At 34.3% G+C, this 18,248-nt stretch overlaps 1 protein-coding gene and 1 long non-coding RNA gene across 5 annotated transcripts in view; both read left to right on the top strand.

Moving 5' to 3' along the window:
- The window catches only part of LOC137647257 (uncharacterized), a 263,006-nt gene that overhangs the window by 168,669 nt on the left and 76,089 nt on the right, over window positions 1-18,248 (top strand). The gene's annotated exons all lie outside the window — the stretch shown is intronic.
- LOC137641606 (pancreatic triacylglycerol lipase-like) lies at window positions 130-16,720 on the top strand. Of its 3 annotated transcripts, none has more exons than XM_068374340.1 (9): window positions 130-350; window positions 1,124-1,226; window positions 7,029-7,183; window positions 8,637-8,734; window positions 10,708-10,861; window positions 12,230-12,342; window positions 14,838-14,946; window positions 15,613-15,775; window positions 16,628-16,720. In XM_068374340.1, the coding sequence occupies exons 1-9, from the start codon at window positions 326-328 to the stop codon at window positions 16,683-16,685; spliced, it is 978 nt and encodes a 325-aa protein (XP_068230441.1). In that variant the 5' UTR covers window positions 130-325; the 3' UTR covers window positions 16,686-16,720. The 3 variants fall into 3 exon arrangements, with proteins under 3 accessions (XP_068230441.1, XP_068230431.1, XP_068230449.1); XM_068374330.1 differs by lacking the exon at window positions 130-350 and adding an exon at window positions 516-570; XM_068374348.1 differs by lacking the exon at window positions 130-350 and adding an exon at window positions 516-552.

The raw sequence follows: 18,248 nt of genomic DNA on the forward strand, positions 1-18,248 counted from the left end.
AATCCCCAAGAGATAAAAACGTCATTCAAATCGAGTAATGCGATTGGCCCAGAGTCAACCAATCAGGGAACGAGCTCTGAGAATAAGGATTAGTGATACTTATAAGAAGGGAAGAGAAATCACAATTGTGTCACTTACGAGAAATCAACTAGAGGTGTTAAGAGTCTTAGTTGAGAGTCGAAAGTCCTTATTACATTTCGAAAAGATAAGGAAACTTTAAGTCTTTCTTTTTAGACAAAGCCTTGATTGTCAACATCGCCCTGGAAGTTTGGGTTCGTCTGCATTAGTTTTCGTTGGTTCCTGAGACAATCTCCAAAGCTTCGTGATGCTGTTCATAATATTGACATTAGGTAAGAGATTTTTCTTGCTTATAACCCAAATTATTATCGTGGATTATTAAAACATTCGCTGCTGCTCATAATTTAAGTGTGATGACTATAACCTACGACTGGCATCTATAACCCTTTCACTGCCCGGGATGAACTCTATACAACTTCTGATGTAGTGAATTCATTTTAACCAAGTTACCAATGGCAGTGAAAAAGATAAAGTGTGCTAGAAATTTTCATGGTTGTGTTTGAAAATCTTTAAAGTATACATAATGCAAATGGCTACTGATTACCATTATTTCTAAATTAAATATGATCATATTGGTATACAGTGTTTTATATATTGCTATCTGGGAGTTATTTAACGGTCTCAGAATTCGTGTATTAAGGGAGTTTGGAATTCGAGAGGTTGATTAACTTGCCAGTCATAGAATATATTATTATTATTATTATTATTATTATTATTATTATTAATTTTATTATTATGATAATAATAATGATAATAATAATAATAATAATAGTAATAATAATAATAATAATAACAACAACAACAACAACAACAACAACAACAATAATAATAATGATAATAATAATAATAATAATAATTATTATTATTATCATTATTATTATTATTGTTGTTGTTGTTGTTGCTGTTAATATTATTATTATTGTTATTATTATTATTATTATTATTACTATTATTATCATTATTATCATTATTATTATTATTATTATTATTATAAGATTTATATTTTGCATGAGAGTGTTTTAATACATTTCCCTGTTTTCCCTAGTGTTATTCCCCATCGGTGAAACGGCCTCTTCAGATTTGAGTGACAGCTTTCGAAGAATCTTTAAGGCAGACATGGATGATGTACATTTCCTCCTGTGGACCAGGTAAGTAAATTTGAGGGAGCTTCAAAGTGTTATTTCAAAGTCATCATCATCATCCTCTCCTCCTACGCCTATTGACGCAAAGGGCCTCTGATAGATTTCGCCAGTCGTCTCTATCGTGAGCTTTTAATCCAATACTTCTCCATTCATCATCTCCTATTTTGCACTTCATAGTCATCAGCCATGTAGGCCTGGGTCTTCTAACTCTTCTAGTGCCTTGAAGAGCCCAGTTAAATGTTTGGTGAACTAATCTCTTTTGAGGAGTGCGAAGAGCATGCCCAAACCATCTTCGTCTACCCCTCATTGTGATATCATCCACATATGGCACTCGAGTAATCTCTCTTATAGTTTCATTTCTAATCCTGTCCTGCCATTTAATTACCACTATCCTTCTGAGGGCTTTGTTCTCAAATCTAATAAATCTATTAGAGATTTTTTTTCATGATCATACCATGACTCATGTCCAATGAGTAACTAAGTAAATAAGTTTAAATAAACTTACTTAAAGTGCATCAAATATCTTAGTTTTAGTCAAAAGACCTCGCCAATGTAACTGCAATTCCTTACCTCAAAACTTTTTTTTTTTTATCTTTTATAATGAAATACGCAGTTACATTAGCGAGGACTTTTGACTAGAACTAAATTATTTGATGGTCTTCCAGTAAGTCTATCGAAACTTAGTTACTTAGAAATAACAAAGAATAACGATAAAAATAACTTTGACTTACGGTAAAGGCCAGCGAATGGGTGTTAGAATGGCCTTAGGTTATAATAAGCTAACCTTGGTTTATCCTTCGCTGAAAGTTACTTTCCTATCCCTCCCAGAACCCATAAAAGCACATGTCACTTTTCTGTTTCAACTTAGGTCATGGTATAATCAGCTAACCTGCGCTAAAACTTACTAATAGGTCTCTCCTTCGCTAAAGGTTACTTTCCTATCTCTCTCAAAACTTATAAAGATACGCGTCACTATCTTATGATTCATCTTGCTAATAAACAAAAAAACTTGCAACACAACCAACACATATCAACGAACCAAAGGTCTAATCTCCTCCTTTGCTGGACGTCATTTGAAAGATAGAACACGGCAAAGAATAAGGAAAAAGGAAGCAACAACAAAATTCCAAAGCCTGTCAGTTAAGGGAAAGAAATATTTGCCGAGTCGATCAGTGATCTCCTCCTTTGCTGGACATTATTTAAAAAGAAAAAAAAAATACGAAATTCCAAAGCCTGTCAGTTAAGGGAAAGAAATATTTGCCGAGTCGATCAGTGATCTCCTCCTTTGCTGGACATTATTTAAAAAGAAAAAAAATACGAAATTCCAAAGCCTGTCAGTTAAGGGAAAGAAATATTTGCCGAGTCGATCAGTGATCTCCTCCTTTGCTGGACATTATTCAAAAAGAAAAAAAAATACGAAATTCCAAAGCCTGTCAGTTAAGGGAAAGAAATATTTGCCGAGTCGATCAGTGATCTCCTCCTTTGCTGGACATTATTCAAAAAGAAAAAAAAATACGAAATTCCAAAGCCTGTCAGTTAAGGGAAAGAAACATTTGCCGAGTCGATCAGTGATCTCATCCTTTGATGGACATTATTAAAAAGAAAGAAAAAAAGAATACGAAATTCCATAACCTGTCAGTTAAGGGAAAGAAATATTTGCCGAGTCGATCAGTGATCTCCTCCTTTGCTGGACATTATTTAAAAAGAAAAAAAAATACGAAATTCCAAAGCCTGTCAGTTAAGGGAAAGAAATATTTGCCGAGTCGATCAGTGGTCTCCTCCTTTGCTGGACATTATTTAAAAAGAAAAAAAATACGAAATTCCAAAGCCTATCAGTTAAGGGAAAGAAATATTTGCCGAGTCGATCAGTGATCTCCTCCTATGCTGGACATTATCTAAAGAGAAAAAAAATAATACGAAATTCCGAAGCCTGTCAGTTAAGGGAAAGAAATATTTGCCGAGTCGATCAGTGATCTCCTCCTATGCTGGACATTATTTAAAGAGAAAAAAAATAATACGAAATTCCGAAGCCTGTCAGTTAAGGGAAAGAAACATTTGCCGAGTCGATCAGTGATCTCCTCCTTTGCTGGACATTATTTAAAAAGAAAAAAAAAATAATACGAAATTCCAAAGCCTGTCAGTTAAGGGAAAGAAACATTTGCCGAGTCGATCAGTGATCTCCTCCTTTGCTGGACATTATTTAAAAAGAAAAAAAAAAATAATACGAAATTCCAAAGCCTGTCAGTTAAGGGAAAGAAACATTTGCCGAGTCGATCAGTGATCTCCTCCTTTGCTGGACATTATTTAAAAAGAAAAAAAAAAATAATACGAAATTCCAAAGCCTGTCAGTTAAGGGAAAGAAACATTTGCCGAGTCGATCAGTGATCTCCTCCTTTGCTGGACATTATTTAAAAAGAAAAAAAAAAATAATACGAAATTCCAAAGCCTGTCAGTTAAGGGAAAGAAACATTTGCCGAGTCGATCAGTGATCTCCTCCTTTGCTGGACATTATTTAAAAAGAAAAAAAAAAATAATACGAAATTCCAAAGCCTGTCAGTTAAGGGAAAGAAACATTTGCCGAGTCGATCAGTGATCTCCTCCTTTGCTGGACATTATTTAAAAAGAAAAAAAAAAATAATACGAAATTTCAAAGCCTGTCAGTTAAGGGAAAGAAACATTTGCCGAGTCGATCAGTGATCTCCTCCTTTGCTGGACATTATTTAAAAAGAAAAAAAAAATAATACGAAATTCCAAAGCCTGTCAGTTAAGGGAAAGAAACATTTGCCAAGTCGATCAGTGATCTCCTCCTTTGCTGGACATTATTTAAAAAGAAAAAAAAAATAATACGAAATTCCAAAGCCTGTCAGTTAAGGGAAAGAAATATTTGCCGAGTCGATCAGTGATCTCCTCCTTTGCTGGACATTATTTAAAAAGAAAAAAAAATAATATGAAATTCCAAAGCCTATCAGTTAAGGGAAAGAAACATTTGCCGAGTCGATCAGTGATCTCCTTTGATGGAAATTATTTAAAAAGAAAAAAAAATTACGAAATTCCAAAGCCTGTCAGTTAAGGGAAAGAAACATTAGCCGGGTCGATCAGTGATAGTCTAAAGAGTTTTTTAAATACCATGGGAAAACTGACTATCTAAATGCATGTCATTTGGGCCATATGGCAAGGCGTGTCTTGTGTGGGGGTGGTGGGGGGGGATCCCTGCAGATGTATTATGAATTTCAAGTTAATGAATGATATAGGAAAGAAGGCGGGAGTGAAGGTAGAGCTGAGGGATGAAAAGTGCTTTCAGCTGGAGGTTGAAAGGACGATGTAAAATCCCTTTCAGTGAACTGCGTGAGTCTGATGGTACTGTTTTGAAAATATTCTATTGTTAATTTTTTCTCATATCGGTTATTTATTTCATTGTTTCCTTTCCTCACTAGGCTATATTTCCCTATTGGAGCCCCTGGGCTTATAGCATCTTGCTTTTCCAACTAGGATGTAGCTTAGGTAAGAATAATAATAATAATAATAATAATAATAATAATAATAGTGATACTACTACTACTACTACTACTACTACTACTACTACTACTAATAATAATAATAATAATAATACTGTCCATCTCCACCCCCCCCCCCCTCCCACTGCTATGTGAGATAACGTAAATTATGTTCAGTTCCCACGATGACGTCATACATTGAGATAGCCACACTGAAATAACAATCAGAATCACAGCTTGTTCAGTATTACACATCAACCTTATCCTACGACCAATATCACAACAATTAGTGTACGCGACCCGTCAAGAATGATGGCTAAATATATAGATATGCACACTGATGCTCACTATTCCTTCTTCCCCCCCCCCCCGACCCCGAAAAGAAGGGGAGAGGTAAGCGTGACTGGGATATATATAAATATATATATATATATATATATATATATATATATATATATATATACATGTATATATATTTATTTATTTCAGTATATTTTATTTCAATTTTTCATTATTTCTTATGTCGTTGGTTTATTTCCTTGTTTCCTTTCCTTACCGGGCTGTTTTTTCCTGTTGGAGCCCTTGGGCTTATAGCATCTTGCTTTTCCAACTAGGGTTGTAGCTTGGCTAGTAATAATATAGATATATATATATATATACATATATATATATGTATATATATATAAATATATATATATATGTATATATATGGGGCTATATACATATAGATATATATGTATATATACAGTATATATATATATATATATATATATATATATATATATATATATATATATATATATATATATCATTGTTGTATTCATTAAAATTCTTCAAGTTAATTCTTTGAATTATATGTCCTGAATTCAATAATGATGACCACTTTCATAGATATTTATATAATATATGCTTGGAAACTGATGTATTTTGTAAAGTGAAATAATTCATTAATGCAAAAATAAAGAATGAACATACTCAAATAATGAGGTTACGTAATCTAATGAAAGATTTGTAATGGGATTATTGTAGAGCATACTCACACACACATACCCTAACCCCCTCTCTCTCTCTCTCTCTCTCTCTCTCTCTCTCTCTCTCTCTCTCTCTCTCTCTCTCTCTCTCTCTCTCTCTCTCTCTCTTTCAAAATATTCAAAATATTCCTCTTCTTCTTCTTACAATTTTCCATCTTGTGTTTTTTCTCCTACTAGTCTTCATCCAACCACGTCAAAAGTCATGATACTCTTCTACATGGCATTATATTATACTGATCAACTCTCTCTCTCTCTCTCTCTCTCTCTCTCTCTCTCTCTCTCTCTCTCTCTCTCTCTCTCTCAGACTCTCTCTCTCTCTTCGTGACAGCATATTACACTGGTAATAAGGGTTCAATTTCAAGGTAAACCAGAAATCAGTTACTATCTCAGTCATCCACCATGAGGCATATCAAAGGTGAGCTCTTTGGGAAGTTGTGCTCTAATTCATTTACTTAGATTAACCAACGCAAAATGTTCATTACCAGAGGGTCGGCCTCACTACATAACTGCCACTGTCCTTTTTACTCTATATAGTTTTACACCTTTTGGATTTCAACACCTTTCCCACTCTACTAACTATATTATTATTATTATTATTATTAATATTACTTGCTAAGCTACAACCCTAGTTGTAAAGGCAGGGTGCTATAAGCCCAGGGGCCCCAACAGGGAAAACAGCCCAGTAATGAAAGGAAACAAGCAAAAGTAAAATATCTTACGAACAGTAACATTAAAATAAATATTTCCTATATAAATATTAGTGGAGTGCTTTTAATTTTTTCTCTTCATTTATTTATTTACCTTATTTCCTTTCCTCACTGAGCTATTTTTCCCTGTTGGAGCCCCTGGGCTTATAGCATCTTGCTTTTCCAACTAGGGTTGTAGCTTGGATAGTAATAATAATAATAATAATAAAATGAATTTCCAGTGAAAATTGGAGTACTCCAAGGGAATCTTTTGTCACCTATGTTGTTTATCCTCCTCATGGATTTTGTAATGCGTAGAACAGTTGGAGATGGTGGAGAAGGATTAGACTGGATTGGTTATAGGAAATTACCTGACCTAGAGTGTGTTATTACTGTTCTCAAGATATTTCCTTTTTCCCTTGTTTCCTTTCCTCACTGAGTTTTTTCCCTGTTGGGGCCCCTGGGTTTATAGCCTCCTGCTTTTCCAACTAGGGTTGAAGCTTAGCAAGTAATAATAATGATATTAATAATTGCTCAAATATTCATGATAAGGATGATGATGATGATAATGATAGATTCCTTCGTTTTCCTTTGCAGAAGTAATTCCGAAGATGCATCTTACTATGAGTTGAATGTCAATGACATTACAAACATAGTCAACTCGCCCTTCAATCCTAATCTGCCAACACATCTCCTTATCCATGGATGGATGGCTAGTGGACAGGATGGCTGGGCAGTGCAAGCTAAGACAGGTAATTAAAGACAATTATTATTATTATTATTATCATTATTATTATTATTATTATTATTGTTGTTGTTGTTGCTGTTGTTATCAATTGCCAACCTATAACCCTAGTAGGAAAAGCAAGATGCTATAAGCCCAGGGGCTCCAACAAGGAAAAATAGCCCAGTGAGGAAAGAAAATAAATGAACAATATAAAAAGTAATGAGCAATTGAAATAAGATATTTCGAAAACAATAACAGCATTAAAACAAATATTTCATATTTAAGCTTTAAAAATACTTATGTCAGCCTGTTCATCATATAAACATTTGCTTCAATTTTGAACTTTTGAAGTTCCACTGATTCAACTACCCGATTAGGAAGACATTCCACAACTTGGTCACAGCTGGAATAAAACTTCTAGAATACTGTGTTGTATTGAACCTTATGATGGAGAAGGCCTGGCTATAAGAATTGACTGCATGCCTAGTATTACGAACAGGATGGAACAGTCCTGGAAAATCTGATCAGAATTATGAACAAATCTTGCAAAATGAAGTAATTGAACGACGGTGCCAGAGATTAATATCTAGATTATTCTTCTGGTATGTTCTCTTTGCACATTAAAGTAGCAGTAATAGCACCGACGAAACATGAAGAGATACTAATCCTTAAAAAATAAAATAAAAAATAAAAAAACAATAAAAATCTGGTAACGTCATTTCGTTTCCTCTTTAGTAAAGCAAAAAAATTTGGCCGGAAATTAGGCCTTTTATATTACCTTAAAAATATTTAACATTCAACTATCTGTATACCACTGTCGTTTTTCTAGAACAAATTTAATTCCTTCCTTTTTTTTTTTTTTTTTTTTTTTTTTTTAGACTGACCAAATTCTTCACTTTCAATTTATGTACTAAGCAATGATTTTACATTATCTACAAAAAGATTTAACATTTGACTATCAATATACTATTGTCGTTTTTCTTCAACAAATTTAATTCCCTCTTTAATGAACTAATTCTTCATTTTCATACATTTTCAATTTATGTACTTATCAATCAATGCATTTATTTATTCATTTATTTATTCTTGTATCATTTTATCAAACAATACTTTTAGTTATATAATAAGTTACGTACTTTGTTTTTCATTCATTTATTCATGTATCACTTCATGAATCAATACTTTTATTTGTATAATACGTTTGTATAGTCAATTCTTTTTAGCGAGGCAGATTTCCTCCGACTCACAGGGGTACCCTTTTATCTTGGAAACGTTTCCTGATCGTTGATTGGTTGAACAAGATAATACTAACTAATCAGATAGCAGGAAACTTTTCCGAGCTAAAAGGGCACCACTGCGAGTTGGTGCAAATGCTCCTCATTAAAAAAATTGAGTATAGTTTGTTTTCCATCTTCAGTTTTTCTTAATCAATACTTTTAGTTATATAATAAGTTACCTACTTCGTTTTTCCTTTCCAGAATTGTTAAAACACTACGAATGCAACATCATTTCCGTAGACTGGGAGGAGATAGCTCGCCACGTAAACTACTACGCCGTCGTTAATAACCTGCCTTCGGTAAGATCACAATATTGCTACTGTTCTTAAGATATTTTATTTTTTATTTTTCCATGTTTCCTTTCCTCACTGGGCTATTTTCCCTGTTGGGGCCCATGTCCTTATAGCATTTTGCTTTTCCAACTAGGGTTGTAGCTTAGCAAATAAAAATAATAATAATATATTTTATTTTGCCATGTTTCCTTTCCTCACTAGGCTATTTTCCCTGTTGGGGACCCCGTGCTTATAGCATTTTGCTTTTCCAACTAGGGTTGTGGCTTAGCAAATAATAATAATAATAATATATTCTATTTTGCCATGTTTCCTTTCCTCATTGGGCTATTTTCCCTGTTGGGGACCCCGTGCTTATAGAATTTTGCTTTTCAAACTAGGGTTGTGGCTTAGCAAATAATAATAATAATAATAATAATAATAATAATAATAATAATAATAATAATAATTTTCCTTGGTAATATACCCACAACAATACTAATACCAATTTCTGTTTGATGTTGGAATGCCAAAGAGCTTGAAAAAAATATATTCATAACAAATGTAATCAATTATAAAGAAACCGGATATAAATACTAAACTGAGATAATAGTGCTAGAGAATTATAGAGTCCTTTGACTGGCCATACAGTACTAGATTGGATTCTTCGCTCTGGTTAAGGTTCATTATCCCTTTCCCTACATATACACTGAATAGTGTGGTCTATTCTTTACTAATTCTCCTCTGTCCTCATATACCTGACAACACTGAGATTACTAAACAATTCTTCTTCACCACTGTAATTGTTCAGTGGCTACTTTCCTCTTGGTAAGGGTAGAAGAGACTCTTTAGGTATGGTAAGCAGCTCTTCTAGGAGAAGGATACTCCTAAATCAAACCATTGTTCTCTAGTCTTGGATAGTGCCATAACCTCTGTACTATGGTCTTCCACTGTCTGGGATTAAAGTTCTCTTGCTTGAGGGTACACTCGGGGGCGCTATTTTGTCTAATTTTTCTTCCTCTTGTTTTGTTAAGTTTTTAATAGTTTATATAAGAAATATTTATTTTATTGTTGCTACTGTTCTCAAATTTATTTTTTCATTGTTTACTTCCCTCTCTGGGTTATTTTCCTTGTTGGGGCCCCTGAGCTTATTGCATCCTTCTTCTCCAACTAGAGTTGTAGCTTAGCAAATAATAATAATAATAATAATAATAATAATAATAATAATAATAATAAAATAAAATAATAATAATAATAATAATAATGATAATAATAAAATAAAATAATAATAATAATAATAATAATAATAATAATAATTTTCCTTGGTGAAACACCCAGAGCAATACTAGCACCAAATTGCCTGCAAGCAAACATACTCACAGAGAGTTAGTTGTGCTTGAGATTTCCAGGTCTTTCTCTCTTTTATTAACTATTAAACCATTGTTTAAAAATTACGCATCCTTTGTATCCCGACGATACAAGGATGGTCTCCCGGGTAGGTCCTATAACTCACTTTCCTGTACTGCACCAAAAATCATTATCCTCTGAAGACAGAAGATAGAAGTACGTGTTGGTACACGAATAGTTCTCATACTCTAGCGTTTAATTATTATAATTATTATTATTATTACTATTATTACTATTATTATTATTATTATCAATTGCTAAGCTACAACCCTAGTTGGAAAAGCACGATGCTATAAGCCCAGGGGCCCCAACAGGGAAAATAGCCCAGTGAGGAGAGGAAATGAGGAAAAATAAAATATTTTAAGAACAGTAACATCAAAATAAATATTTCCTATATAAACTATAAAAACTAACAAAACAAGAGGAAGAGAAACTAGATAGTACAGTGTGCCCGAGTGTACCCTCAAGCAAGAGAACTCTAACCCATTACAGTGGAAGACCATGGTACAGAGGCTATGGCACTACTCAAGACTAGAGAGCTCTTATTCCACACAAACATGATATTGAACTTTCGAATGTTATTCTGCACATTCCAGGTTGGTGAACACGTCGCTATGATGTTGGATGTGATGCACATCGCCGTTCAGCTTAACATCACGACGCTGCACGTGACTGGACATTCTTTGGGGGCCCACATCAGTGGAATCATAGGTCAGCGGGTGGTTTATGGTCCCCTTGGACGTATCACAGGTCAGTGGAAAGAAAATATATGACAAAAAGGACAGATATAAAACATTGTGGACTTGCGGTGGCCTATTGAAAACGTCCCTGCCTGGTGATCGCCTGACTGGGGTTCGATTCCCACTTAAACTCTTTTATTATTATTATCATTATTATTATTTTTTTTTTTTTTTGCATAGCTACAACCCTAGTTGGAAAAGCGGGATGCTATAAGCCCGGGGGCTCCAACAAGGAAAATAGCCCAGTGAGGAAAGAAAAAATGGAAAGCCTATGGGAACATCCCTGCTTGGCCATCGCCGGACTGGGGTTCGAGTCGCACTAAAACTATTATTATTATTATTCTTATTATTATTATTATTTTTATTATTATTATTATTATTATTATTATTATTATTACATGCTAAGCTACAAACCTAGTTGGAAAAGCAGGATGTTATAAGCCTGGGTGCTCCAACTGTGAAAAGAGCCCAGCGAGGAAAGGAAAAATAGAAAATAGGATATTCTAAGATGAGTAACAACATTAGAATAAATATCTCCAATATAAACTATAAAAAATTAACAAAACAAGAGGAAGAGAAATAAGATAAATTAGAATGGTGTGCCCGAGTGTACCCTCAAGCAAGAGAACTCTAATCCTAGACAGTGAAAGGTCATGTTACAGAGGGTATGGCACTACCCAAGACTAAAGAACAATGGTTTAATTTTGGAGTATCCTTCTCATAGATGAGCTGCTTACCATAGCTAAAGAGTCTCTTTTACCCTTACCATGAGGAAAGTGGCCACTGAACAATTACATTGCAATAACCTACAAATTTTTTTAGTGTCTGCAACCTCGCTATACTTGTAAGCTAAGCACTGGGGGTTGGGGAACCTATAAGTCTACCTGCTGAGTCATCAGCAGCCATTGCCTGGCCCTCCTTGGTCCTAGCTTGGGTGGAGAGAGGGCATTGTCTGGCTAGTTAAGGAGTTATCACTGTCCCTTCCCTCTGCCACTCATGAACAGCCTTTAAACCAGAATATTCAACGTAATTGGCGTTGTATAAATGTTTCCTCTTCGTTGAGATCATATTAACTTTTGAACGGATTACGAATAAAGAATATATATATATGTATGTATATATATATATATATATATATATATATATATATATATATATACTTACCCATCATGATCAAATATACTAAATCTAGAAAAATCCACCAGAAATATATATTTTTAACTATCCATTAATCACACAATTTTTCCACTATTGAATAGTTTCTTTCATTTTGAGTATTACAATTTAATCTCAACGTACAATACTCAGAATGAAGATTCCAGAAAATGTAAAAATACTGGCTATCGAGATCTTGAAATTCTCTGTGTGTAACTCACAGGCCTGGATCCAGCAGCTCCCAATTTCCACGATGCTCCAGAAGAGGAGAAGCTGGACAAATCAGATGCTGCTTTCGTCGAAGTGATCCACACCAACGCTGGAAGTCTACTGCATGTAGGTCTGAGTTCGATTTTAGTTTACAGCCTGGATTTAAAATGTTAAGGAAATTACCTTAGTTTGAGGTAATTTTTATGGTTTCATGGGAATTCTAGGGTAATTTCGGTTTTAATTTAAGGAAAGTGATCCACACCAACGCTGGAAGTCGTCTGCATATACTGTAGGTCTTGAGTTCGATCGTAGTTTACATGGCAGGGTTTAAACTTTTAAGGAAATTACCTTAGTTTGGGGTAATTTGAATGGTTTCAAGGGAATTTTAAGGTAATTTCGGGCAGGGTTTCAACTTTTAAGGAAATTACCTTAGTTTGAGGTAATTTTCATGGTTTCAAGGGAATTCCTAGGTAATTTCGGTTTTACTAGCTTTAAATTTCAGAAATTAAAAAAAAAGTAAAGGTAATCTAAGGAACTTGTTAGTTGAGGTAATTTTCATGGTTTCAAAGGAATTCTAAGGTAATTCCGGTATTGCTATCTTAAAATTTAGGGAAATTGGAAAATGCTTTCAGGTAATCTAAGGAGCTTTTAAGGTAATTACCTTAATTTGAGGTAATTTTCATGGTTTCAAGATAATTCTAAGGTAATTTAAAGAAAGTGGAAAAATTCTAAGGTAATCTAAGATAAAAAGCAGCAGCAAATTAAGGTAATGGCCATATGGCATATGCTCGAGTTTGAGATAATTTTCATGGTTTCAAGGTAATTCTAAGAACATTTTTGCTTTACTAGCTTAAAATTTAAGGAATTTGGAATTTTTTTTTAAGGTAATCTAAGGTAAAAAAACAGCAGCATTCAAAGTAGTTCCCACATGGCACATGCTCGAGTTTAAACCCTGTTTACAGGTCAAGATTTTTTGGTTCTTAAGACAATTTTCTTCCAGGTGTTAACGGAAACCTGGTGTCAAATACTTGAAAGTCAGCAACATTTATTATTATTATTATTATTATTATTATTTATTATTATTTATTATTATTATTATTATTTATTATTATTATTATTATCATTCTCAATATTATTATTATTATTATTATTATTATTATTATTATTATTATAATTATTATTATTATTATTATGGAAAATAGCCCAATGAGGAAAGGAAATAAATAAAACTAGAGAAGTTTAAGCACAATAATACATTAAAATAAATCTATCATGTATAAATTATAAAATCTTGATAATAACGAAGAGGATAAAAACTTCAAAATAACAAGAGGAAGAGAAATAAGAAAGAATAGAGTGAACGATTGTACCCTCAAGCAAGAGATCTCTAACCCAAGAACGTGGAAGACCATGGTACAGAGGCTATGGCCCTACCAAAGACTAGAGAACAAAGGTTTGAGTTTGGACTGTCCGTCTCCGAAAAGAGCTGCTTACCATAGCTAAAGAGTCTCCTCTACCTTTACCTAGAGGAAAGTAGCCACTGAACAATTAAAGTGCAGTAGTTAACCCTTTGAGTGAAGATGAATTGTGCGGTAATCTCAGCGTTAGTAGGTGCATGAGGACAGAAGAGAATCTGTAAAGAATAGACCAGACTATTCGGTGTATGTGTAGGCAAAGGGAAAGTGAACCGTAACCAGAGAGAAAGATCCAATGTAGTACTGCTCTAAGAAACGGATAAGCTCAGTTTTTTTTTTTTTTTTTACATCTCCCTCATACTAGAGTACAGGGGCTCACTCTAGGAAAAGATTACGTCCAACATCACACCCTCCTTGTTTTTAGGATCGATGTAGGTCCTGTAGGTCCAGACTATTCGGTATATGTGTAGGCAAAGGGAAAGTGAACCGTAACCAGAGGAAAGTAGCTACTGAGCAATTACAGTACAGCAGTTAACTTTTTGAGTGAAGAAGAATTGTTTGGTAATCTCAGTGTTGTCAGGTGTATGAGGACAGAAGAGACTGTAAAGAATATGCCAAACTATTCGTTGTATGTACAGGCAAAGGGAAAGTGAACCGTAACCAGAGGAAAGTAGCTACTGAGCGATTACAGTACAGCAGTTAACTTTTTGAGTGAAGAAGAATTGTTTGGTAATCTCAGAGTTGTCAGATGTATGACAGAGGAGAATCTGTAAAGAAGAGACCAGACTATTCGGTGTATGTATAGGCAAAGGGAAAGTGAACCGTAATTATTATCATTATTATCACTAGCCAAGCTACAACCCTAGTCGGAAAAGCAAGATGCTATAAATCCAAGGGCTTCAACAGGGAAAAATAGCCCAGTGAGGAAAGGAAATAAGGAAATAAATAAATGAGAACAAATTAACAATAAATCATTCTACAAACTGTAACAACGTCAAAACAGATATGTCATATATAAACTATAAAAAGACTTATATGTCAGCCTGTTCAACATAAGAAACATTTGCTGCAACTTGTACTTTTGAAGTTCTACTGATTCAACTACCCGATTAGGAAGATCATTCCACAACTTGGAAAGTTGGAAAGTAGCCTCTGAACAACTGCATCGATTAGATTTTATTTCTTTTCTATTTCTTTCGTTTTCAGTTTTGCGTTGGATTGGCAGATAGGATTGGCCACGTCGACTATTATCCAAACGGGGGAGAGCATCAACCTGGATGTACGGTGGGAGGAAGATGGAAGGAGCTTTTGACAGGTAAAAAGGAAACTTAGGCCGTTTTTCTGTCTTTTCATCCGTCAGTCTGACAGTTGATTAAGTCTGTCTGTGCATTTCCTTAACCAGAACTGTCCGTAGTACAGGGCTTAAAGTTCTTTTAGGAGTTACACGCACACGTGCAGTTATTAATATATGTGCAAATATGAACACGAAAACACTAACACATGCACACACATAAATACACACACACACACACACACACACACACACATATATATATATATATATATATATATATGTGTGTGTGTGTGTGTGTGTGTGTGTGTATATACAGTATATATATATAGACAGACACACACACATATGTATATCTATATACATTTATACATATATATATATATATATATATATATATATATATATATATATATATATATATATATATATTTATATAAATTATATATTTCCCTCTTGTATAAAATATAAACTGATGGTCGCCCACGATTTTCACTACCAACTAAATGCAAACCAATAAACCCTTTAATATTCCTCCACATGACATCCCCTTTCCGAGACTTTCGTCACGACTTCATCCAATAAAAACTAAATCTACAGCCAAAACGAACCGATCCTTTCCTCTAACTTCTCAGCAGCTGCAGGAGAAATTGACTCAATTGAGTGGTAAACTGTCCTTGTAACCCGCAGGGGGATGCAGTCACGGGCGTTCCTTCGGCTACTGGATAGAGAGTATCAACGGTATGACCCCCTTCAGGTCAAAGCCTTGCTCAGACTGGTACGCGTATGAAACAGGAAACTGTTCAAGTTGCGGCGAAGGCTGTCTTGATATGGGACTACACGCTTCCACTCAGTAAGTACTTTTTATCTTACATTGTGTTCTATGAGGAAATTATAATTTTCTTTTTCTTCTGTATGTCTGTATTTGGAAGTTTGTTTCGCACGATATTAAAAGGATATTTTATGGAAATTGAAATTTTAGATACGAAGATAACAATAAAATATTATTATTATTATTATTATTATTTGCTAAGCTACAACCCTATTGTAAAAGCAGGATGCTATAAGCCCAGGGGCCTCAAAAGGGAAAATAGCTCAATGAGGAAAGTAAACAAGGAAAAATTAAATATTTTAAGAACGGTAACATTAATATAAATATTTCCAATATAAACTATAAAAACTTAAAAAAGAGGGGAAGAGAAATAAGATAGAATAGTGTGGCCAAGCGTACCCTCAAGCACAAGCAAGAGAACTCTAACCCAAGACAGTGAAAAACCATGGTACAGAGGCTATGGCACTACCTTAAACTAGAAAACAATGTTTTGATTTTGAAGTGTCCTTCTAGAAGAGTTTCTTACCATAGTTAAAAAGTCTCTTTTACCCTTACTAAGACGAAATTGGCCACTGAACAATTAAAGTGCAGTAGTTAACCCCTTAGGATAAGAAGAATTGTTTAGTAATCTCAGTGTTGTTAGGTGTATGAGGACAGAGGAGAATATGTAAAGAATAGGCCAGACTATGTGTAAGCAAAAGGAAAGTAAACCGTAACCAGAGAGAAGATAAAATGTAGTACTGTCTGGCCAGTCAAGGGACCCCATAACTCTCTACCAGTAGTATCTCAACGGGTGGCTAATGCCCTGGTCAACCTACTACCTAATAACATTAACGTTAATAAGTTATCTCTTATAATTATTTTTTTTTCCAGGCCTCATGGCACGTACTTTCTTGAGACGGACAACCATTCGCCCTTCGCTTTAGGATAAAGGACAATAATCGCCTGGACAAACTATTGGACACATCCTTTAGTTTTTATTACCCAAGGATAAAGAGAAGTTTAATTTGTAAAGCAATGTTTAATGAGAATCGATCAAAACACTGACATGTTTATTTCATAGATGGCGAAACGTTTAAACAAATTATGAAGCTATGATGATCATTCGAACTGGATGAATAAAATCTATAGAGAATTTTGATGTTATTCTATGTGGTTTTTTTGTTTTCCTTTAGTTATTCCATAGTTTAGTTAACTAAAATATCCAATATGTGGACGGATAACATAGCAAGAGACCAAGAAAATAAGATAAGGATGCGAGAACAGAGATAATAAAAGGAAAGAAACGAGAGAGAGAGAGAGAGAGAGAGAGAGAGAGAGAGAGAGAGAGAGAGAGAGAGAGAGAGAGAGAGAGAAATTAATTGTGATACCTACAAGAACAGAAATAATAAAAGGAAAGAAAACGCGGAAAATAAACAGAGAGAGAGAGAGAGAGAGAGAGAGAGAGAGAGAGAGAGAGAGAGAAATTAATTGTAATACTTACAAAAAACAGAAATAATAAAAGGAAAGAAAACGAGGAAGACAAATACAGAGAGAGAGAGAGAGAGAGAGAGAGAGAGAGAGAGAGAGAGAGAGAGAGAGAGAGAGAGAGAGAGAGAGAGAATTAATTGTGATACTTACAAGAACAGAAATAATAAAAGGAAAGAAAACGAGGAAGACAAATACAGAGAGAGAGAGAGAGAGAGTCAACATTAAACTTGGCAAACCATAGTGATCATACTTCACAACACGTTTCAAACCTTTTTGAAATGAGTATACATACAACTGACATGAAAACTAACGCCATCACCAAAACTTTCGATTGTATAAAGGCAGAAAGATTATCATTATTACTAGCTAAGCTACAATCCTAGTTGGAGAGGCATGATGCTATAAGCCCAAGGGATTCAACAAGGAAACATAGCTCAGTGAAGAAAGAAATTAAGGAAACAATTATACTCCAAGAGAAGTAATAACAATCGAAATGAAACATTTTAAGATAATTAACCTCATTAAATTAGATCTTTCATATGTAAACTAAAAGAAAAAACTTCATAAAACAAGAGGAGGAGAAGCAAGATAGAAAGAAATACCTCCTATATAAACTATAAAAACTTTAACAAAGCAAGAAGAAGAGAAATAAGATAGAATAGTGTGCCCAAGTGTACCCTCAAACAAGAGAACTCGCACTCAAGACAGTGGAAAACCATGGTACAGAGGTTATGGCACTACTCAAGACTAGAGAAAAATGTTTTAGTTTTGGAGTGTGCTCCTAGATGAGCTGCTTAACATAACTTAAGTCTCTTCTACCCTTGCCAAGATGAAAGTGGCCACTGAACAATTACAGTACACTAGTGCAGTAGTTAACCCTTTAGTGAAGAATAATTGTTTGGTAATCTCAGTGTTCTCAGGTGTGAGAGGACAGAGAAGAATGTGGAAAGAATAGGCCAGACTATTCGGTGTATATGTAGGCAAAGGGAGAGCGAACAGTAACCAGAGAGAAGGATCTAATGTA

The sequence above is a fragment of the Palaemon carinicauda genome, chromosome 1 (assembly GCF_036898095.1).
Source record: "Palaemon carinicauda isolate YSFRI2023 chromosome 1, ASM3689809v2, whole genome shotgun sequence".
NCBI classification, from domain to species: Eukaryota; Metazoa; Arthropoda; class Malacostraca; order Decapoda; family Palaemonidae; genus Palaemon; species Palaemon carinicauda.

Excerpts from the sequence above, each read along its gene's own strand:
- LOC137641606 (XM_068374330.1), top strand. The coding sequence starts at position 531 with ATGGCAGTGAAAAAGATAAAGTGTGCTAGAAATTTTCATG. Across the intron at positions 571-1,123 it reads GTGTGCTAGAAATTTTCATG|TGTTATTCCCCATCGGTGAA; the intron begins GTTGTGTTTGAA and ends TGTTTTCCCTAG. Across the intron at positions 8,735-10,707 it reads TCGTTAATAACCTGCCTTCG|GTTGGTGAACACGTCGCTAT; the intron begins GTAAGATCACAA and ends TGCACATTCCAG.